Below are 17,960 nucleotides of genomic sequence, written 5' to 3'. Positions count from 1 at the left end.
AGGAAAGTGCAGACTGGCCAACCACTTATAACTTCCTGCCATGTGAGTTGCATAATATGACATCCCTTGGAACCTCCTTCATTCCAACAGAGAAAGGTGACCTTTTTAGTAGACAGAAAGACATACAGAAAGGCCATATTTTAGATGACCTTTTATGAGCAGAGAAAGATGAGTTTTTTTTTGCAGCTGAAACAGATACAAAAAAGTAACAATTTTGGTTTCTGTCTCATTCAAATGGAATATATTATTTCTTTTACTGGGAAATATGCATTTGGATAGGTAATTTCAACTCACCTTCCTGTTGAGAAAGAATTTTTTAAATTTGCAGTGTGAGATACCCAATGGCTTGCACAAATATTAATAATTACAGGCTTAGCATACAGCTTACTTAATCTATGTTTATGTAGGTTCATGGAATCTTGACAATCTTCCTCTCAGACGAGTCCATATTGAGATCTGGAATAGCATTGTGTCTGTGTCTACAATAATATTTGAAATGTGATACGAAAGTTCATCATGAACCCTCAGCATTGTTGTGTTCACCACGCTGCAGGTTTGGCCATCTCCACATCATGGTCACTCATATCAATGTGTGAGTGCATCTCAACTGAAATCCCTGATATTGCAGGGGCAGCGGCAAATACCCTTTGGCGTTGCTACATAGTTTTCAGCTCACAGCAGGAATGATCTCCATGTCGTGTACCCACCGTGCTGTTGCCACTGCCGGAGCGTAGACCTGAGTTGGACTCGTAGTTGCCGCGCATTTCACGCAACGTTGTCCGGGAGTTCAAGCTGTCAGTGAGTTAATACAGGCTCAGGATGAATTTATGCAGGGTTCAGCTGGCCTCACCTTGCAAAGAGGGAATTGGCAAATACTGCCGGCATGCGAAACAAAATGTAAGTATTTGTCAGACTGGGAACAGAGCACTGGACGCACCCCGAGCCTCCATAACCCAAAGCCCCATCCAAACGACTGACAGATATGATTATATGATTCGATTATAGTATCGGATAGAGTTAAACGCACGATTATCGGGCATCTGGTGGAACTATAATAAGATATAAGCCACAAACAGCACCAAAAGCATAGTGTGTGTGACGCACACAAATGAGAATCACAGTGGTGAATAGACTTGTTGTGACTCCGGTTTCTGTATTGGCATCATAGCTGGACAGAGCATAATTAGGAACAACTTACCGACGGTCCATTTGATAATCTGATCCACAAATGCCGAGGATCTGTGGAGATAGGTCAGCTTACTACGATTATACAATGAAAATTTACACACTGCTGTACTTTGTTTCGCTGCCGCCACAACAGGTACACGAGCGAGAACGTGATCGTGATGTCGCCGGGCGGCGGTCAGGCCCCACATCGTGAGCAGCAGCCATTCAAAACGCGCGTTGAACTCGGCGATGGTGCGCGACATCAGGAAAAACCTCCCAAGGTAGCTTAGACCAAATTATGTATAATTATTTTGGGGGCTGTATAATGTGCTATTAGGCAATGGCACGGGTAGGCCATACCCGCGCGGGTACGCGGGTTTTACCCGCACGGGTACGGGTACGGGTCAGCGGCTGCCCTACCCGTGGCTTGATGACTCAGCTGGCCTTGCTCCCTTGTGGTGTCCAAGATGCTCTGCGTTCGACTCTGCTCTTGCGCAGCATTTTTATCCCACCTTCCGGACAATAACCAAGCTGTCTCTTCCTCCCTGCCTGCCCAAACCATGGGTAAACCCATACCCGTACCCGCGGGTATGAGTACTGTGGCTGTGTGGGTACGGGTGCGGGTAGGCCCTCGGATACCCGTGGGTATACCTGTGCCATTCCCTATGTGCTATAACATAATATAATTGGTAATAATTGAGGCCAATCTGGCATGGGAGTTATAAATCTACTGCTGACAAGCTACTAGAACCATGCTATATGCATAAGATGTTGCATTCATGCTCCAATGTTTCAAGATATAATGTTCCTCCGATGACTTTAGGGCCAGCTAGACAAAAACTTAGGGAGTTTGAGTGAGTCTCTCACGTCGGGGATCAGTGGTGACAGTCTGTCCCGGTGAAACTTGCAACGGACAGCGGGAGAAGCAGTATTGCAACAGAAGGTGGTCATGTCAGATTTTGACATGCGGCAACGGCTGCCGACTGCCAAGCAAGGACCCCAGCCTACCGTGGTACCCTCGGCTATCTTGCCGGCCCATCACGTGACCGTCCACGTCACTCCGCTTCTTCTCTTTCTCCACTGTGACTCTGCCTTGTCGACCTCACGCTGGGCCGACATTCGGCGGAAGCTCGCGATAAGCGCGATCAATGGGCTCACCTTCAACTTGAGATAGAACAAGGCTCTGAGCCCGAGGGCTGCGTCATCGTGACATGGCGGCCAGAGTTTTCGCGTTTTGGCTCCGGGCAATGTCTTCACTTACCGGCAAGCCACAATGACCACCCAACAAGCACTGCGCATCTCTGTATTCTGCGGCAGGAGTCTTCATAACCATAGAGCTCGCCTTCTGCGAGCGCCACGACCCGTCCTCTATCAGTCTTGGACTCCGTTTTTTACACCACGAGGAGTGGCGAACCGGCATACTCGTGTTCCGCCGACTGGCCATCGGCACAATTGTCCTCCCCAGGCTTTCGCTGACCATCATCATATCGGTTCTCGCTGGGTGGCGAAATTACTACTAGTATGCACGCGCAACACCTCAGACACCGCAGCGAGCCAGCGCCCGGCTACGGCGAACACGTTCTTCCTAAGCTTTGCGGCGCTGGTGCTGGTTGTGCTGCCCGCCTGCATCATCTTTGGGCCCCAGTTCGTGCGCTGGCTGGTGCGTGTCCTGATGTTTGGTAACTTGAAAATTCCACGCAGCAAGAGAAGTTCTCTCCATCTAATATGCTCCGCAGAAAACGCCGACCCAATGTCTACCCATGGTGACTACATTCTGCCCACCCTCCTCTTGCTTACGAAAGAAGGGCCCCCGCGACTATCCTGCGATACCTCCGAGTCCGCCGGCCGGGCAACTTCCACCAAGAGCACACGATATGGATACAGGGAGATGCCGCAACCCTGGACCAACGTGAGGACACACACAAAAGGCAGCGCTGACTTTACTCTCGCCGCCCCGGGCGCATCAACAACATCCCGTTGCTGGCATGGTGTTCATCCTGGCGGCTCCTCAGGTCTGGATGGCAAGTTTGTTCAGCAGACAGCCCGGGCCGTTTGGCGTTGAGCTGGCGAATCGCGATGTCCTGCTCGTCCGTTTGGAGCCACGGCTGAAGACCCCAAAGGCGCAGGCTGAAGCCACCACTGTCTAGCGGCGCTACCTGCCAGACGTCTACACCTCGGAGTTGCAAGTTATGATTATGTACCCAACCTGGGGTTTCGATGCATCAATGGCTGTCACCAGAGACATGGAATGATGAATGAAGGCCTCTAGCTCTGACCTGGCTTTTATGCATCAATGTGTCTCTGCCTCTGTCGGTGAGTCCAATCACATCAGCATGTCATGATAGCGTGACGTGCTGGTTGCCGCTTCACTGACGACGTCCATCACAGCAATCAATGCTTCTTGTCGTCATCCTCGACAGCGAGCAGAGGCATTCTCAAATAATTCCCAAAAAATCTGAAAATATTAGGGTACGTCGGGCCAATGGCGCTGATGAACTAATGCCACTTATTTTTTCAAAACATGCGCTCAAAACCGTGTCTTCTGGCATTTTTTTTGACTTGTAGCATAGCTAAAGCAACCCACAGGCAACCATCCAGCAGGCGAATTGATGCTGAATTGGACATACGAGACGTCCTCAATTATTCAGGCTGCTCGGAGAGAAGCTGCAGCTCCGTTTCCCTTCCTGGGGCCTTCCATAACCCGCCGTTATATATATCCAACCCCCCCGGCTCGGGCGCCCGCTGCTCAGCGTCCGTGGCCCAGCGGATCAACTGCCGGTCTATCCTCCTCACCCGCATACCCCACAGCCAATTGCGTGCCACCCCAGCGTTTCTGCGCACCTTCGGGGACCATCCGGCGTGCTCCGGCGGGCTGCCGGCGTGCTCCCGGGGCCCTCCGCCTTGCGTCTTGCCTCAATGTAGACCTGTACCGTCCTGTGGCTCGCCCCCCCGCTCGTCCCAGCCTCTCAATCTTGTCCACCACTCATATACCTGCTACACACTTGCCGCCGGGCCGGAACGCCGGTCGCCTGGCAAATCAGCGAGAGGGTCGCGCAGAGCCAGCCGCTGGCCCATTCCGCCTGGGAATTTCAAGGAGGGGAGCGGCACACGTCCCGTCGTATCCCTGGAAATCCCAGGCGAAACGGGCAAGGATTCAGCCTCGTGGCCCCGGGCCTCGCCGACACCTGCCCTGGCAGTTTACGTTGCGCGCAGGGGCAACCCCTGGCTCGTTTCCCTCGAGAGCTGCGGGAGCTCGAGCGCTATGTCAACACTACCTGCGCTCGAAGTTTCAGCCAGAAAGATCGAGAAATGGGCCCGGCGCTCACCGATTTCGTGGAGAACGCCGTCAACGGTGAGGACGGCCGTTGTGGCCCGCTGCAGAGCGCCGGGAGGCGCCGAGTAGGTTGGGTTACGTCCCCAGAGGTTGTGCAGACGTGGCCGGAGCACGATTAGTGGTAATTGGCAATAATACCATAAAGTTCTAGGATAGTAGTTGAAATTTGGTATAGGTACACACCTATACTTCCGCAATATACAAGTTTTAACAAAACTGTAAGATTTTTCTTCAGAAACTTGTACATAGGCGGGGGCTGACTACGAGACACTGATAGTATAAATATCCTCACACATTTGCGTCACTAGAAGTCATTATTGGCGGTTTGTCGTGCCCCGATATTCTGGTCCCACAATCGATCGACGTCATATACACGCCGATCAACCCCAAGCAGAATAGCCGATGGCACATTGACAAGCGGCTATGCCCCCGCATCCCGCCCCGCACGTCCGCCCGCATCCCACCCTGCGTCCCACCCCGACCCATGCAATATTGTGCCTAATCAGCTACTGATAAACTGTTAGCCACGAAGAATCATGGTTGGGAGCACACAGCCGAAACAGGCGGCATGAGCGACACGCGGGGCAAATCGTATGAGCGCCGAGCGGGAGGCGGGAAGCAAAGGGCAAGGCGGCGGCGGGCAAGGCGGCGGGCCGCGGGAAGCCTGAGTGCTGAGCCGGGCAAAGTGCCAAGCGATCGGGCTGGCGGTCCGATGTGTCACACATAGATGGTCACCAGGGCCACGAGCAATGACGTACGCCTAGCGTAGGGGCGGGAAGCGGGGGCGGGCAGGCGGTAAGGCGGCGGCGTGCGGCTGCAAGAAGACAGCGTGGGGGGCTGCCCCGCTTGCCTGAGAGACTTGTCATGATGCATCTCAGCCGGTCTCTGGTAGAGAGCTTGATTCATCATGGCATGTCTCTCTTGACAACCATTTGATGCATGGGATCCCCAGGTACGCCTGTGATTATAATTGTTGACGACGTCCCTCGCCTCCTGCAACATCTCGGAATCGCACCGGGGGACAGAAGACACCCGGCCTTGTCGGGGACGCGGACGTGGGTAGTCGCAGTCAAGTCGCGGCTTACGCGTGCAGGAAGGCGAGCATGGCGATGAGGCATGGCATACGGGGGAATCGTCCAAGTGTCGATGCTGATTTTGGAGGGCGAAAGAGGGCCAGACTTGGGGGGTAGTGTGGGAGCCTGAGGCTTGTGCCCCGGTGCCCGAGTGGACTACGGGGAGATGTTGCGCCTCTCCCCGGGCACATGGCCACGGCTGGCACAAACAATGGTCAGTGGCGATGGCAGCATTCGCAAGGTGGTACTGTGACCCACCTTGTAGCCCCATCGTTTTCCTTCCCAACGCGACTCCGTGCGGCCGCTTTCTACGAGTACTCCAATTCCCGCCAACTGTCTCCTTATTCGCAACTGCACGGTGCTCACCATCTCGGTCCAACTGCAGCGACGCCGGCGGCTCGGTCCCGGCCCAAACGGTCCCGATTCTGCTCAGCCGTACCCCGTCTTCCACCACAAGATGGTCTACCTGGACGGCCCGCGAGCGTGTTTGAAGAACTTCACGCTCACTGAGATGAAGGCGGGTGTTCACCCACACAAATGGGTTGCGGTGTTGCTAACGGACATCCGCTAAGGTCGTCTTCACTGTTGGCGCTCCTTGTGAGTTGTGGGCAAATTCATCTTAGCGCTGGGTGATGAATCATGGGAACAACATGGGAATCATGGGATGCAGACCTCCGACGTTCCTCGGGCCTCATCCGAAGGTTGTAGGTAAGTCAGGCCGCAGTTTGCCCTCGCGCGTGACTCGGACACGAGTAGAAAAGAGTAGATAATGCATGTGCTGCGAAGTAAGTAACCCCGGCTCTCCGCCGAGTCTGCCGCCGTCCGGTGAAGCCAAATTCCGCCTGCCACTGCAGCCACAGTTAACTTGGACCGCATTGATATAGTTGCGGCGGGACATATTACCCCGACTGCACCATGGCATCGGCATGTACTAGTATCTGAGGCTGAGGAGCTCGCTGGAGCCAATATCGCCGGCCGCGCCGACGCGGCGACACCTGATTCTTATCACTGGGGTCCTGATTGCTTGGCCTGTGGAGTCACCGCATCGCCTAACACCCGGCAACGCTGGCGGCATGTCAAAATCTGACATGACCACCTTCTGTTGCAATAAAGCAGATCAAATGATCTATCATCTCCCATGTCAGTCAACGAAAATTTTCTGGTCACACCACTTTCCTCTCTTTCCTCTCGCCCTCACTGGCTTGCGCCACCACCACGACTCCAACCCCGACGAACTCCACTCATGTATGTTCCCCCTGGCCCACTACCTTCACTTACTCAGATCCAGGCGGACCAGGCCTGCGCCTGGCAGGGTGCTCACTACTGCCAGGCGCGACTCTCACACCCCGGGGCCAATCCTGGCCGAGATTGGCCCCGGGGTGTGTCTTGCACGGACGGGAGACTCCAAAGGCGACACATAGCTGTTTTGGCGCATCTACAAGAGGTGCGGAGGGTGATAGAGGTCGTCGTTGCTGTTGACCGCGGTCTGTGCGAGACCGGTGAGCCCCGGGCTCCTTTCTTGTTCGTTCAGGCTGATATTCTGACTGTAGGTTGCGCCGGTCTAGCCCTCTTATTCTTGAAGTTTTCGAGGGAACGGGGGCAGCGGCTGGGTCTGCGCGCCGCCTACTCTGGTGCGCACAACTCCAGACTGGTGGGCCGAGTCCTCACGCGCTCGGCCTGGAACTTACTCGGCGCTTCGGTCGGCGTCGTTCGGCCGGCGTAAGCGGTGTTCCGGCCCGCGTGCTAGGGCAGCGAGGACATTCCCGCCTATCTGTCGTGTGAATCGCCAGATGAGCGACCCCATTGTCCCGCAGCGTCCAGGCTCGGTGAGTTCATTCAGCCTTCGTATTGAATTCAAGTGCTGATCTCATGTTTCTAAAGCAACGACGCAACTTCTGCGCCATTGCACCACGCTGCGACGCGTTCCTTGGCCCTCGATCACATACCCGCGTCTATATGGGGCTGCAAATCCCGCCGTTGTCCCGAGGCCAGCAGGCCACCCGCCGCCCGTTGTCTGAGAAGTGGTATGTACCCTTCTGATCATCTCGGAACTTACTTATCCTGTTGTGCAGCGGTACCCGACCATCCGTGTCCCGCTGTCCCTACTCCGGGGCCGAGGAGTTATTATCAGCGCGGCCCTCGTTTATCACGGTGGGGGAACTTGGAGCATTGCTGACCAGATATATATGATGTGTTGTAAATACTCTTTGAATACATATTTTTCTTGTGCCTTCCCCTGCATGAATGAAGAAGAAGAGTGAGCATATATTCACTGAATAGTAGCGCTAAATTATATCACATTTGCCCTAAATTATCGAGTAAGAACAAAAATTATCGTGCTTGTGGGATAATTATGTATAATGAGATAATGGTGGATAATTATCAATAATTATATCGAATTGTGTATAGGTTACCTGGGGGGGTATTTCCTGATGGAGCGCTCGCTGAATGCCGCGATGGCGCAGCCGAACCCGAAGCGCACGATGGTCAGGGCGTATGTCAGGTCGGCGACGAAAGGGGAGCGGGATAAAACTTGAATGCGCCAGGAGAAGAAGCCTTGGACTAGGGGGATATTAGTATCAATGGAGGATACGGCGGAAGTTCTCGGGGACACACCGAAGCAGCCTGAGGAGACTGAAGTGGTGATGACGATTGCGGCACCAAGGGAAAACGGGGCCTTTCGCAAGGAGACGCTCTGGGTGGTGGCCCCAGTCCGTGACAAGCCAAGTATATAGATTGTGGCTGACGAAGGCCAGGTGCAGGACCTCACAGAGCCTGATCATCATATTGAGTGGTCAGACTTTAAGCAGGAAAAAGCCTACCAGACCGTCAGAACTAGCGCCTTGATGCTGCGATGATCATCCGGGAAGCGGGTGTAGTAGAGGTATATTTGCACGGTGGACACTCCGAATCTGTTGCGCGATGAGGACGGACGAAATGCCAGTAAAGTGGTGTGATGAACAATACGGCGGAAAGAAGTGCACCGATGAGGAGAGCACCTAAATGATAACTAAGCATGCTAAACTTGCTCGGACTCTTGACTGACGCACCATATGTAGAGTCTGGGTCAAATTCCGGCATTGCTGAACTAGGGCCTCCAGACTTGGAAACGTGTGTATGGGTCAGATACTTATATCGTATGGGGACCGGCCAATGAACCCACGCAAGTCATTCATCTCTCGGGCAAAAGGCGGGCTAGCACACAAGAATAGCATATCGCATGAATAGATATTGGTATCGCATCCACGGAATTGCCATCCATCAAGGCAACACTGCACCAATAGCGGATCGGAGAGGGGTATTCGGCGACAATGTATTGCGCGCGGCGTTGTTGGATTTGCGCCTGGACTAGCAATTGAATGGTGAAGCAGCGAAACAAAGCTTAGACCAATCACCCACCGGCGACTTGAAGGGAGTTGAAACGGATACCAGTCACTAGAAGGAGACCGACTGGAAGACTCAGACCAGAAAAAGGTGCTGTTCCTCTCCTTGCTCGCGACGAACGCCAGTACCGGGCGGTCAAGTAACGGATCGTAGCACAAAGTCGCTATCATCGAAGGTCGCGATCCGAGCGAGAACTAACCACGGCACATCCATGGGTCCGACGCCTGACTATGCCGACTTTAGTGGGGTCGCTGAGAACCGAGCTGAGAACTTGCCGACAATTATATTTACTAGTATGATCCGAGTACTGGTCTTGTTGCGAGTCTCTTCTTCGCTCTAGTTGCATGTCGTCAAAATCATGATTATCGGGAGAAGAGGAAGGGTGTGTCACAGCGCTCAGCACTGATCGTAATACGCGTCCAGAGAGATAAGTAATGGATGCGGGAGTTGGAGCAATACCCAGAAAGCTTGCCCAAAGCCCGCCAGGAGAGAGTATGTGTTAGCGAAAGTTGATGCTTGGAGAACTTGAATGTCGTGGCGGGAAGATAGTGATGCTAGTAGTGCGGCCACAGCACACTTGCAGTCTCGAAGTCGCAACAGCTACGCGCCGCAGTCGAGTGACTCGAGTCGCAACGACGGCAGTCACCGTGTCAGTGCCGGTTCTTCAGGGACCTCATGCCCGCAGCCTGCTCCGAAGTCCCCCTAATACGGCCTGTCGTTGGACGGTGTAGTTCTCTCACTGAAGAGTGCACTTTGCCGGAAGATTATATGCAGAATCTTGGTATTTTAATGCTTGTTCACGATATAATTCCGTTGTGGGATAATTTTGTCGTATGATATATGAAGGAGCGCCGTGCTTCTTGTGCACCTCTCTAGTGTCTAGAATATAGGGAGAAAGAGGTGACGGTTTTCGTATGAGGTTGTGGTCTTCGCTGAGTGACCGTGATGCTGTGCCCAGCTTTCTTTCCTCGCGTCATCCACAAAAACCTTCTGCTCGCTGTCCGGCCGGTCAGCTCCACACCCCTGCCGAGCTCTTCACCATGAGCATCCGCCTCGCCAAGGTCTGCAGTCTTGCTCCCAAGCGCCTCGTTTGACGAGCGAAACCACGAGCGCTAACGATGGCCCGACAGTAGCCCGACGACCTGCTCGCCATCCAGGCAGCCAACTTGCAGAACCTCCCCGAGAACTACTCCATGAAGTTCTGTGCGTTGTTCTCTTTTTCCTGCCTTCTGCCCTCTCCGCTTGCGACGATGCTGACGGGTTTGCAGGGATATACCACGCAATGACGTGGCCGCAGATATCTTTCGTCGCGGAGGACCAGAAGGGGCGTATTGTGGGATATGTCCTGGCCAAGATGTGCGTGTGCGGTTCTTTTAACATCGCTCCTCTTTTCTGCCTCCCTGTGCTACGCTGCCTCTTTTGCCCTCCTCCCCTTCCCGGTCTCCCTGTAGCCCACGATGCTCACTCAAAGCAGAGAAGAGGCAGAGGAAGACGAGTCGGGCAACAAGCCCCAGAACGACAACGGGAAGCCCGCAGAGATCCACGGCCACGTCAACTCCATCTCCGTCTTGCGGGCGTATAGGCGTCTGGGCCTGGCTAAGAAGCTCATGCTGCTTTCTCGTGCGTTTTTCTGCTTCCGGGGGCACCAATACTGAAGCTGTGCGTAGAGGAAGCGATGGCGACGGTCTACAAAGCCAATTACGTCTCCCTGCATGTCCGGAGGTCAAACAAGGCGGCGATTGCGCTGTATCAAGGCGCGCTGGGGTTCAAGGTCGCCAAAGTCGAGGCAAAATATTGTGCGTGTCAAATCAAAGCCTACCGAGACTGGCTAATAACAAATGTAGACGGAGATGGGGAGGACGCTCTATCGATGCGTTTGGATCTTGATACGGGAAAGCCATGATATACCCCCCCCCAAAAAAAAAGGACAATGAAATCGATTTTAACGCCTTCACTTGAACTCGACCTTTTACTCATTTGCCAGCGCATCCCGTGCGATCTTGACCGCGTCGTGATTGAATATGAACTCCTGCATGTCCTTCGCTGTATTTCGCATTAGCATCAAGTACAAACTCCTGCAAATGCATCAGCACACTCACATCGATAGAACTCTCTAATCTTCTCCTTCACTTTCCCCTGCTGGACACTTTCTCTTCCGACCCACTCTCCCCTCTCTTTCCGGAGCTTCTCCCATATATTCAACCTCTCCCCGACTTGTGCACTCTTCGTGCCCGCCGGTAGAACCCCTCCTAAGGCACCTGCATCTTCAATTGCAATTGCGGCTCCTTGGCCCATGAGCGGCAGCGTTGCATGTGCCGCATCACCAAGGATCGCCGCCCGTCCTCGAATCCACGTTGGCAATGGCGGGAGGTAGCGCATCTGCCACTTTGGGATGGGCTTCTCGGACGGGAGGAGCGTGAGGAGTTCGCGGAACTGGGGCTGGAAGGAGCCGTATATCGGCGCGAGAGTCGTCAAGGCGGACGCAGGCTGCCATTCTATGCGAAGATGGGAATTCAAATGACAGAATTAGGAAGGTGGCGCACCTGGGTCCTCGTGTCCGTCGTCAGAGTACACCCCCGCCCAGTTGAGCAGTGTTCCATCGCGACACGGGTACAAGAACAGGACGTTGACATCACCGGGTTTGGGCCCACGTTTCATGACGATGCGGGCGCCGGGGATGCCCTCTGTTATCCAGCTCAGGGCAGGGTTGGCGTGGATGGCGGCCATGGGGATCAAGGCGCGGGAGCATGTCCAGTCGGACGAGAGCGAGTTAACGGGGGCTCCCAAGATTGCCGTCCGTATTGAGGACTACGGAGCACAGGCGCATTCAGAAACACTATATGATGGAGATTTACACACACCCCAATGCCATCTGCACCGATAACCACGTCGCTGACGATCTCTTCACCACCCTCGAGCGTGATGGATCCCGCATCGGGATCGCAGGCAATCATTTTACTCGAGAAGCGCAGCGTCGCTGGTGGCCCTTCGCCTGCAGCGCCCGTCGCAAGTCGGAGGAGCTCGTTGAGGAGGTCGCTCCGGTGACACATCAGGTTCTGCCTGCATTCAAGAGAAGGAAAGAGGGCAGCAAAAAAACGGCACAGGTTTTTCAAGGGGAATCATCCATTGCGACGAATTGCGATCGCCCGTCAAAGCATCGAATGCTTCCGTCTAGTATCTGTCTCGATTATCTCAAGACCGTACAACGTTAGTAACTCACACCGAGGTACTGCACTGGCTTGATGTTCTCCACGGCGTAGCCCAGTTTCTCGAGCACTCGCTGTGCGTTCAGTGGGACGATGATCGCGGCACCGATTTCGGTGAACTCTCGCTCGGCTTCAAATATCTGCGTGGCATTGAGTGACAAACATTCCACGAAACCTATGGCACCCACCTGGACAATATGTCCGCTCCTGCGTAGCGCCGTCGCAGCGGCAAGCCCGCCGACGCCGGCGCCGACGACGGAGATGCGCAGAGGTGTAGTGGTGGATGGGCTCACCATCGTCGTCAAAAGCACGTAGTCAGGCAACACTGATTCCGATAGGGTGATACGCATGTATAAAGCGATAAAGATGAAAAAAAAGTTTCGCCGTTTCTCCGCTTGTGACGCCAGTGGGATGACGCGAATCGAAGGCCCCTGTCAAGGCGGGGGAGACGCGTGGATTGAAGGGCAATCATGGGGGGGATCCGGATCTGCCAACACTGCTAGCGAGAACCAGCCTAGCAACTTCCGTAGGGCTCAATTTGCCCGAGCGAGCTACATAAATAATAAACCTAGGTAAGTAGTATGAATATGTGGCTGGATATGCTGTTGTTGTCCGAGAAGGCGCACGTGCCAGTGCGAATCACGTTCCCTTTTGTAGACGTGTCTTTACGTGTTTCCCGCAGATCAATGATGCATCGTCTCCTCATTCCCGACCACGACCATGTCGACAGCTGCGGCCCTGCTCAGGGCCCAAATCACAGATATTCACGCCCAAATCACCACTCTCCGACAACAGATCGTGTTTCTCGAGGGCCAGCAGGCCGGTTTGCATGCACGGCTCATGGAGACCAAGTACCCGATCCTGACGCTGCCTGAAGATGTGACGATCTATATCTGGGCATTTGTATTGGGTTCTCAAGAATCCAATCTCGATTCACGCACGCTGCCGTCCCTCACGCTTTCGAGCGTGTGTCGTACTTGGCGACAGCTCGCACTGTCAACGACGATGCTCTGGACGGACATGACTGTGTCATGGGCGTCTCTTTCTTCCGCGCAATGCAATACGCTTCTTTGGACGTTCCTCGGCCGCTGTGGTAGCGCCAAACCTCTCGATGTCCACTTTCACTTTATTGAAGAAGACACTTCGTCCCTCGCTGAGGCGTTTGCCACGTTGTCCTCCGGCGCGGACCGCTTGCGAAAGATTCGGCTATCCAATGACCAGTTGTTTTCATCGCTGGATTGCCTACCTGAATTGTTGCCCATGCTCGAAACACTCGATCTCGGGACTTTCCTTCCGCGAGCCCATCTGGGACAAGTCAAAAGCAGGTTCACGCCTAGGCTCCGCTCCCTGAACACAATATCTGCCAAGGCCCCGTTCACCCTTGGGCTCTCCCTCGACAACCTCGCAAAACTAGTCATCTCTAGCTCCGATCCCTCCGTGCAGCAGGTCGTCGCCCTCCTACGGCATACCCCTCGACTTGAAATTTTACACCTGAAGATCTTCAACGATATTGCGCGGGCGAGTGATATCCCATGTCCGCTATCATGTCTTCGCGAGCTGCGGTGTACCAGCGATGTCAGCACCCATGTCCTCAAGTACTTAACATTGCCCGCACTCCAGGATGTCACGTTCAGTTACATCGTCGATCGCGGCTCAAGGGCAATCGAAGACTGCATGCTACGCTCGAAAATCATGTCTCTCCGCTGCCTTACACTTTCCCACATACGATTCATGTTCATCCGGTCCATTGTCGCGTCTATGCCGCCGATGTTGGCGAAGCTAACACTCGCCGATCTTCCCTGGGACTACCTCGAAACCCGCGAATTCTGCCAGGAGGTACGCCGAGGGGCGTGGTTCCCGGGATTGGCGGCCTTGGTTGTCGACCGATGGTATTTAGAGAATCCCTCTCTGGAAACCGTCCGATTATGGGTTGAGACAGTGATAACCCGATGGGGAAGTGCGGTTCCCGACTCGGAGTCATGGTCCTCTCCTGAGTCTCCTCCGGATGGCAATGAGAGCGATTCCGACGAGAGCTCGAAAACACCACAGCCAGCTGCTGCTGCACAGCTGCAATCCTTCCAATTGGGGATTCTGCAAGAGGACGCGGACTCGGACCTCAGGGCATTGTTGAAGCCATTAAATCAAGTGCACAAGCAAGGCTTAGACCTGAAGATTTCTCTGAATGCAGAAAAATTGAGTGACCAATAAATAGACTACAAAAACTTGGGATTTTATAATTTTTTATTTGTGAAGAATATTAAATAAAAACTTGTTGAAGTAATTCCTCAAGATAGTACTTCTAGTTAGTATACTTATTGCTTTGCAGTATGAGTGTTATGGTCCAAGCTATTTCTGTGCTTGCCAGTGGTGTACAAGACTGTCAAGTCAAGGGTTTCAATCCACTGTGGCTTGCTTTATATATAATAGAATAGTGCTTCTATATACTGTTAGTACTAGTATGCTTGACCATATCTTATAGGTCTACTATAATCTATGGTCTCTTGTCAAATAGAATCTAGACCTGACATTGATTATGAGTGGTACTATTATCAGGGGCTTGGTTGTCAGTTTTGATGTGATTCACTTTATTATTATTATTATGGGATACTAATTATGTTGATTAATTACAAGGGCCTCTGGCACCTGCGCTGCCAGGGGAACCTCCCTTTCGGCCCGGAGACGCGCCCGATTCCGGTCCGATTCCGGTTCCGACTCCGGTCCGGCCCTCCATCTCGCCCGCACAATCACCGATCCGTCAACGCCCTCCCGACGGTCGCCCTGGGACCTCGCCTGCGATGCCACCCAAGCCTTCTGTGCCCGACAGCGGCAGCTACGGACAAGCAGTATATAGTCAGCTACCTAGCAGGCGGACCCTCAGAGTTTCTTCTCTTTGGATCCTCCCCTGCTAGGTCAGCTTCATCTGTATTCGCTTACCAATGTTCACACTTTGGATCCTCCCCTGCTAGGACCTTGATCTCAGGCCTCCGGGGTTGCCCTTACAGCAGAAGAAACTCTCTACGGGATCAACCGGACAAGATTGCCAGGTTCGGCGCTGACTCAGGCTCGGAGTACGAGTCCGTTCCGCCCTCGTCACCGCCCCTGCCACTTGTCCCCTCCTCCTCTACTCCTGTGGTCCCCGCACCCGTCATGCCGTCCGGAGTCACTCCTACCGCAGATGCCCGGCTGGACTCACTCGAGGCGAAAATCGATAGCCTAACCGAGGCCCTTGCTTTACTCACCAACCAGGCTTCCGCTGCCGCCTGCCGCCGCTAATAATGCTGGCGGACCCCAAACACCTTCGCCGGAGACGTCGATTCCGACTCTGACTCCGGTCCAGGGCGACTCCGAAGCCCTTTTTGGCGACATCAACCTCGCCTCAAAATTGGTCTTGCGACCAAACCCCCCTTCACCTTCAACGGCGACCGGGAACGCAGCCGCCGCGTTCTCTCTCGCGGTCCGCACCTACGCCCGCCTTGCCCCTGAGGCCTTCGTGGTCAACGGAGAGGCGAGCGAGGAAAAAGGCCGTCCCGCTATGCCATGTCGTTCATGGCAGAAGGACCCGCTCAGCAATGGGCGGAGCGCCACGGAAGCAAAGCCCCGTTTCCGTTTCCGTCCTGGGGCTCGTTCGTTTCCGAGTTTCGACTCCGGTTCGTCGAGGAGAACGAGCAAGATCACGCTCTCTCCAAGCTGGAGACTTCCGCCTATCACATGGGCACAAAGGATGTCTACCAGTACACTGACGACTTCGAGGACCTGATGGACCTCGCCGGATTCGAAGACGCGTTGGTCAAGGTGACCAAGTTCCGCCACGGACTTGACCCCCTGATCAACAACGGAATCACGTCCTCGAACGACCCCCGGACCTCCGGGACTACCTTAGCTAGCGCACCCGGGCCTTCCGTCAATACGAGGCCCTGGTCCGGGCCAAGCTGATCAAGTCAGCCGCCCCCCCAAGACGCCTGGCGGTTTGATTCAGACTCCGTTTCCGGTCAACCGCATCCCGGCTCCGGCCCCTTTCTGCCCGGTGGCTCCAGTCGTGCCACCCGCGGCCCGCGCCCCGCTCCGGCGCCTCCAGCTCCCGTCCCCTATGGAGTTGGATCGCACCAGGGCTCGGGGTGCCCCTCGTCGCGCCTGCATCAGGTGCGGCGACCCAAACCATCTCGCCCGGGATTGCCCCCCTCCCGCCGATGTCCGCTCGATGGACATCCTCGACGAGGTGATCCAACAACTCGGTGACGAGATGTTAGCGGAGTTGATCGCCCGCTACACGGACACAGCTGCCCTGCCGGAGACGGCAGCGGAGTTGATGGCCGGAGAGGATTTTGTCCCCCGCGACGAGTGACTGGTGTGCCCTCGTTCGCGTCTATAAATCGTTTTGCCTCTTTGTATGATGAATGCAGTTCCTTGCCCTACAATGAGCCCGAAACGAAAGGACACACCCTCTCCTGCCCCCGCCTCGACTCTGTCTCCGACTCCGCCCGACTCCGGTCATCGTCCTTCGCCTCACTGCCTGGGAAAAGAAACTACCCAAGCAGTACACTGTTGCTGCTGCCCCTGGGGCGAACTCCCTCCACCTCCCATTGGAGCTAGAGTCCACCACCAGCGCGCTGAAGCTCTCACTATCTGGGCTTGTCGACTGTGGTGCCACCTCTGACTTCATTGACACGAACTATGTTGCTCGGAATGGCATTCCGGTCCGCACCCTCGATCAGCCGATTCCGGTCTTCAATGTCGATGGCACCCCCAATGACGCTGGCTCCATCAAACAGATCGCGGACTTGGTCCTGCGCTACAGAGGCCATGCCGAACGAGTTCAACTGGCCGTCACCCATCTTGGCAAGCAAGACCTCATCCTGGGGTATTCCTGGTTGCGGAAACATAACCCAGAGATCAATTGGGAAACCAAGGAGGTCAAGATGACACGGTGCCCCCGCAATTGCTCAACCTGCCGCGAGGAGGAACACGTCGAACAGACCGAGTTGCGGCGACTCCGGTCGCTCCAGAAACGTCTCCGCTCCGGCCCGTTCCCCTCGGTTTGCACTATGGACCTCTCTGGCCCTGAGGACGGAGACGATTCCGATTCCGGTCTCGATTCCAACCTGCCCGATCTGACAACGGACTCGGACTCGGATGACGAAGATGACTAGCTCGAAGATGGTGACCGCATCTTCTACACCTCGTTTCGTCCCTTGGAGGAGATACGCGCAGGTAGCACCGTCTCGCATCGCCTGGCCGAAGCCTTCGCCAGGAACTCCGCCCCTGCGCCCTCCGAGATCCCGGACTGGGCTAAGGAGTTCCAGGACGTCTTCAACAAGGAGTCCTTCGATACGCTACCGGAACGGAGAGCCTGGGACCACGCCATTGAACTCGTCCCCGACGCTAAGCCAACCAACTGCAAGGTGTACCCCATCTCGCCCCTCGAGCAACGCGAGCTCGACGCGTTCATCGAGGAAGGGCTTTCGACGGGCCGGATTCGCCCCTCTAAGTCTCCGATGGCGTCTCCGGTCTTCTTCGTCAAGAAGAAGGATGGCGGACTCCGCTGCGTCCAGGACTACCGTGCTCTCAACGCGATGACTGTCAAAAACCGGTACCCCCTTCCGCTGATCAACGACCTCATCAACCGGCTCAAAGGCGCTCGTTACTTCACCAAGCTCGACGTCCGTTGGGGCTTCAACAACGTCCGGATCAAGGAAGGTGACGAGTGGAAAGCGGCTTTCCGGACTAACCGAGGCCTGTTCGAGCCCTTGGTGATGTATTTTGGCCTGACAAACTCTCCCGCGACGTTCCAAACGATGA

General features: G+C 54.8%; 3 protein-coding genes across 3 annotated transcripts; 2 read left to right on the top strand and 1 right to left on the bottom strand.

The window, feature by feature from the left end:
- Positions 1 to 9,872: 9,872 nt before the first annotated feature.
- On the top strand, positions 9,873 to 10,861 carry MIND_00930300 (N-acetyltransferase domain-containing protein; the record flags this gene model as incomplete). The annotated part of the gene is made up of 6 exons (XM_037365928.1): positions 9,873 to 10,019; positions 10,092 to 10,161; positions 10,227 to 10,314; positions 10,433 to 10,578; positions 10,626 to 10,754; positions 10,803 to 10,861. 6 exons carry the CDS (start codon positions 9,873 to 9,875, stop codon positions 10,859 to 10,861), a joined length of 639 nt encoding a protein of 212 aa, XP_037217340.1.
- Positions 10,862 to 10,927: 66 nt separating this feature from the next.
- MIND_00930200 (FAD/NAD(P)-binding domain-containing protein) lies at positions 10,928 to 12,460 on the bottom strand (the record flags this gene model as incomplete). Its single annotated transcript, XM_037365927.1, has 6 exons — positions 10,928 to 11,001; positions 11,058 to 11,453; positions 11,502 to 11,766; positions 11,820 to 12,014; positions 12,179 to 12,304; positions 12,353 to 12,460. The coding sequence occupies 6 exons, from the start codon at positions 12,458 to 12,460 to the stop codon at positions 10,928 to 10,930; spliced, it is 1,164 nt and encodes a 387-aa protein (XP_037217339.1).
- Positions 12,461 to 12,875: 415 nt separating this feature from the next.
- On the top strand, positions 12,876 to 14,372 carry MIND_00930100 (MYND-type domain-containing protein; the record flags this gene model as incomplete). The annotated part of the gene is made up of 1 exon (XM_037365926.1): positions 12,876 to 14,372. The coding sequence occupies exon 1, from the start codon at positions 12,885 to 12,887 to the stop codon at positions 14,370 to 14,372; it is 1,488 nt and encodes a 495-aa protein (XP_037217338.1). The 5' UTR covers positions 12,876 to 12,884.
- Positions 14,373 to 17,960: the final 3,588 nt, after the last annotated feature.

The sequence above is a fragment of the Mycena indigotica genome (genome assembly GCF_014461135.1).
Source record: "Mycena indigotica strain 171206Taipei chromosome Unknown Mind.scaff0008, whole genome shotgun sequence".
Lineage (NCBI taxonomy): Eukaryota > Fungi > Basidiomycota > Agaricomycetes > Agaricales > Mycenaceae > Mycena > Mycena indigotica.
This window is presented reverse-complemented; position numbering and strand designations above follow the sequence as displayed.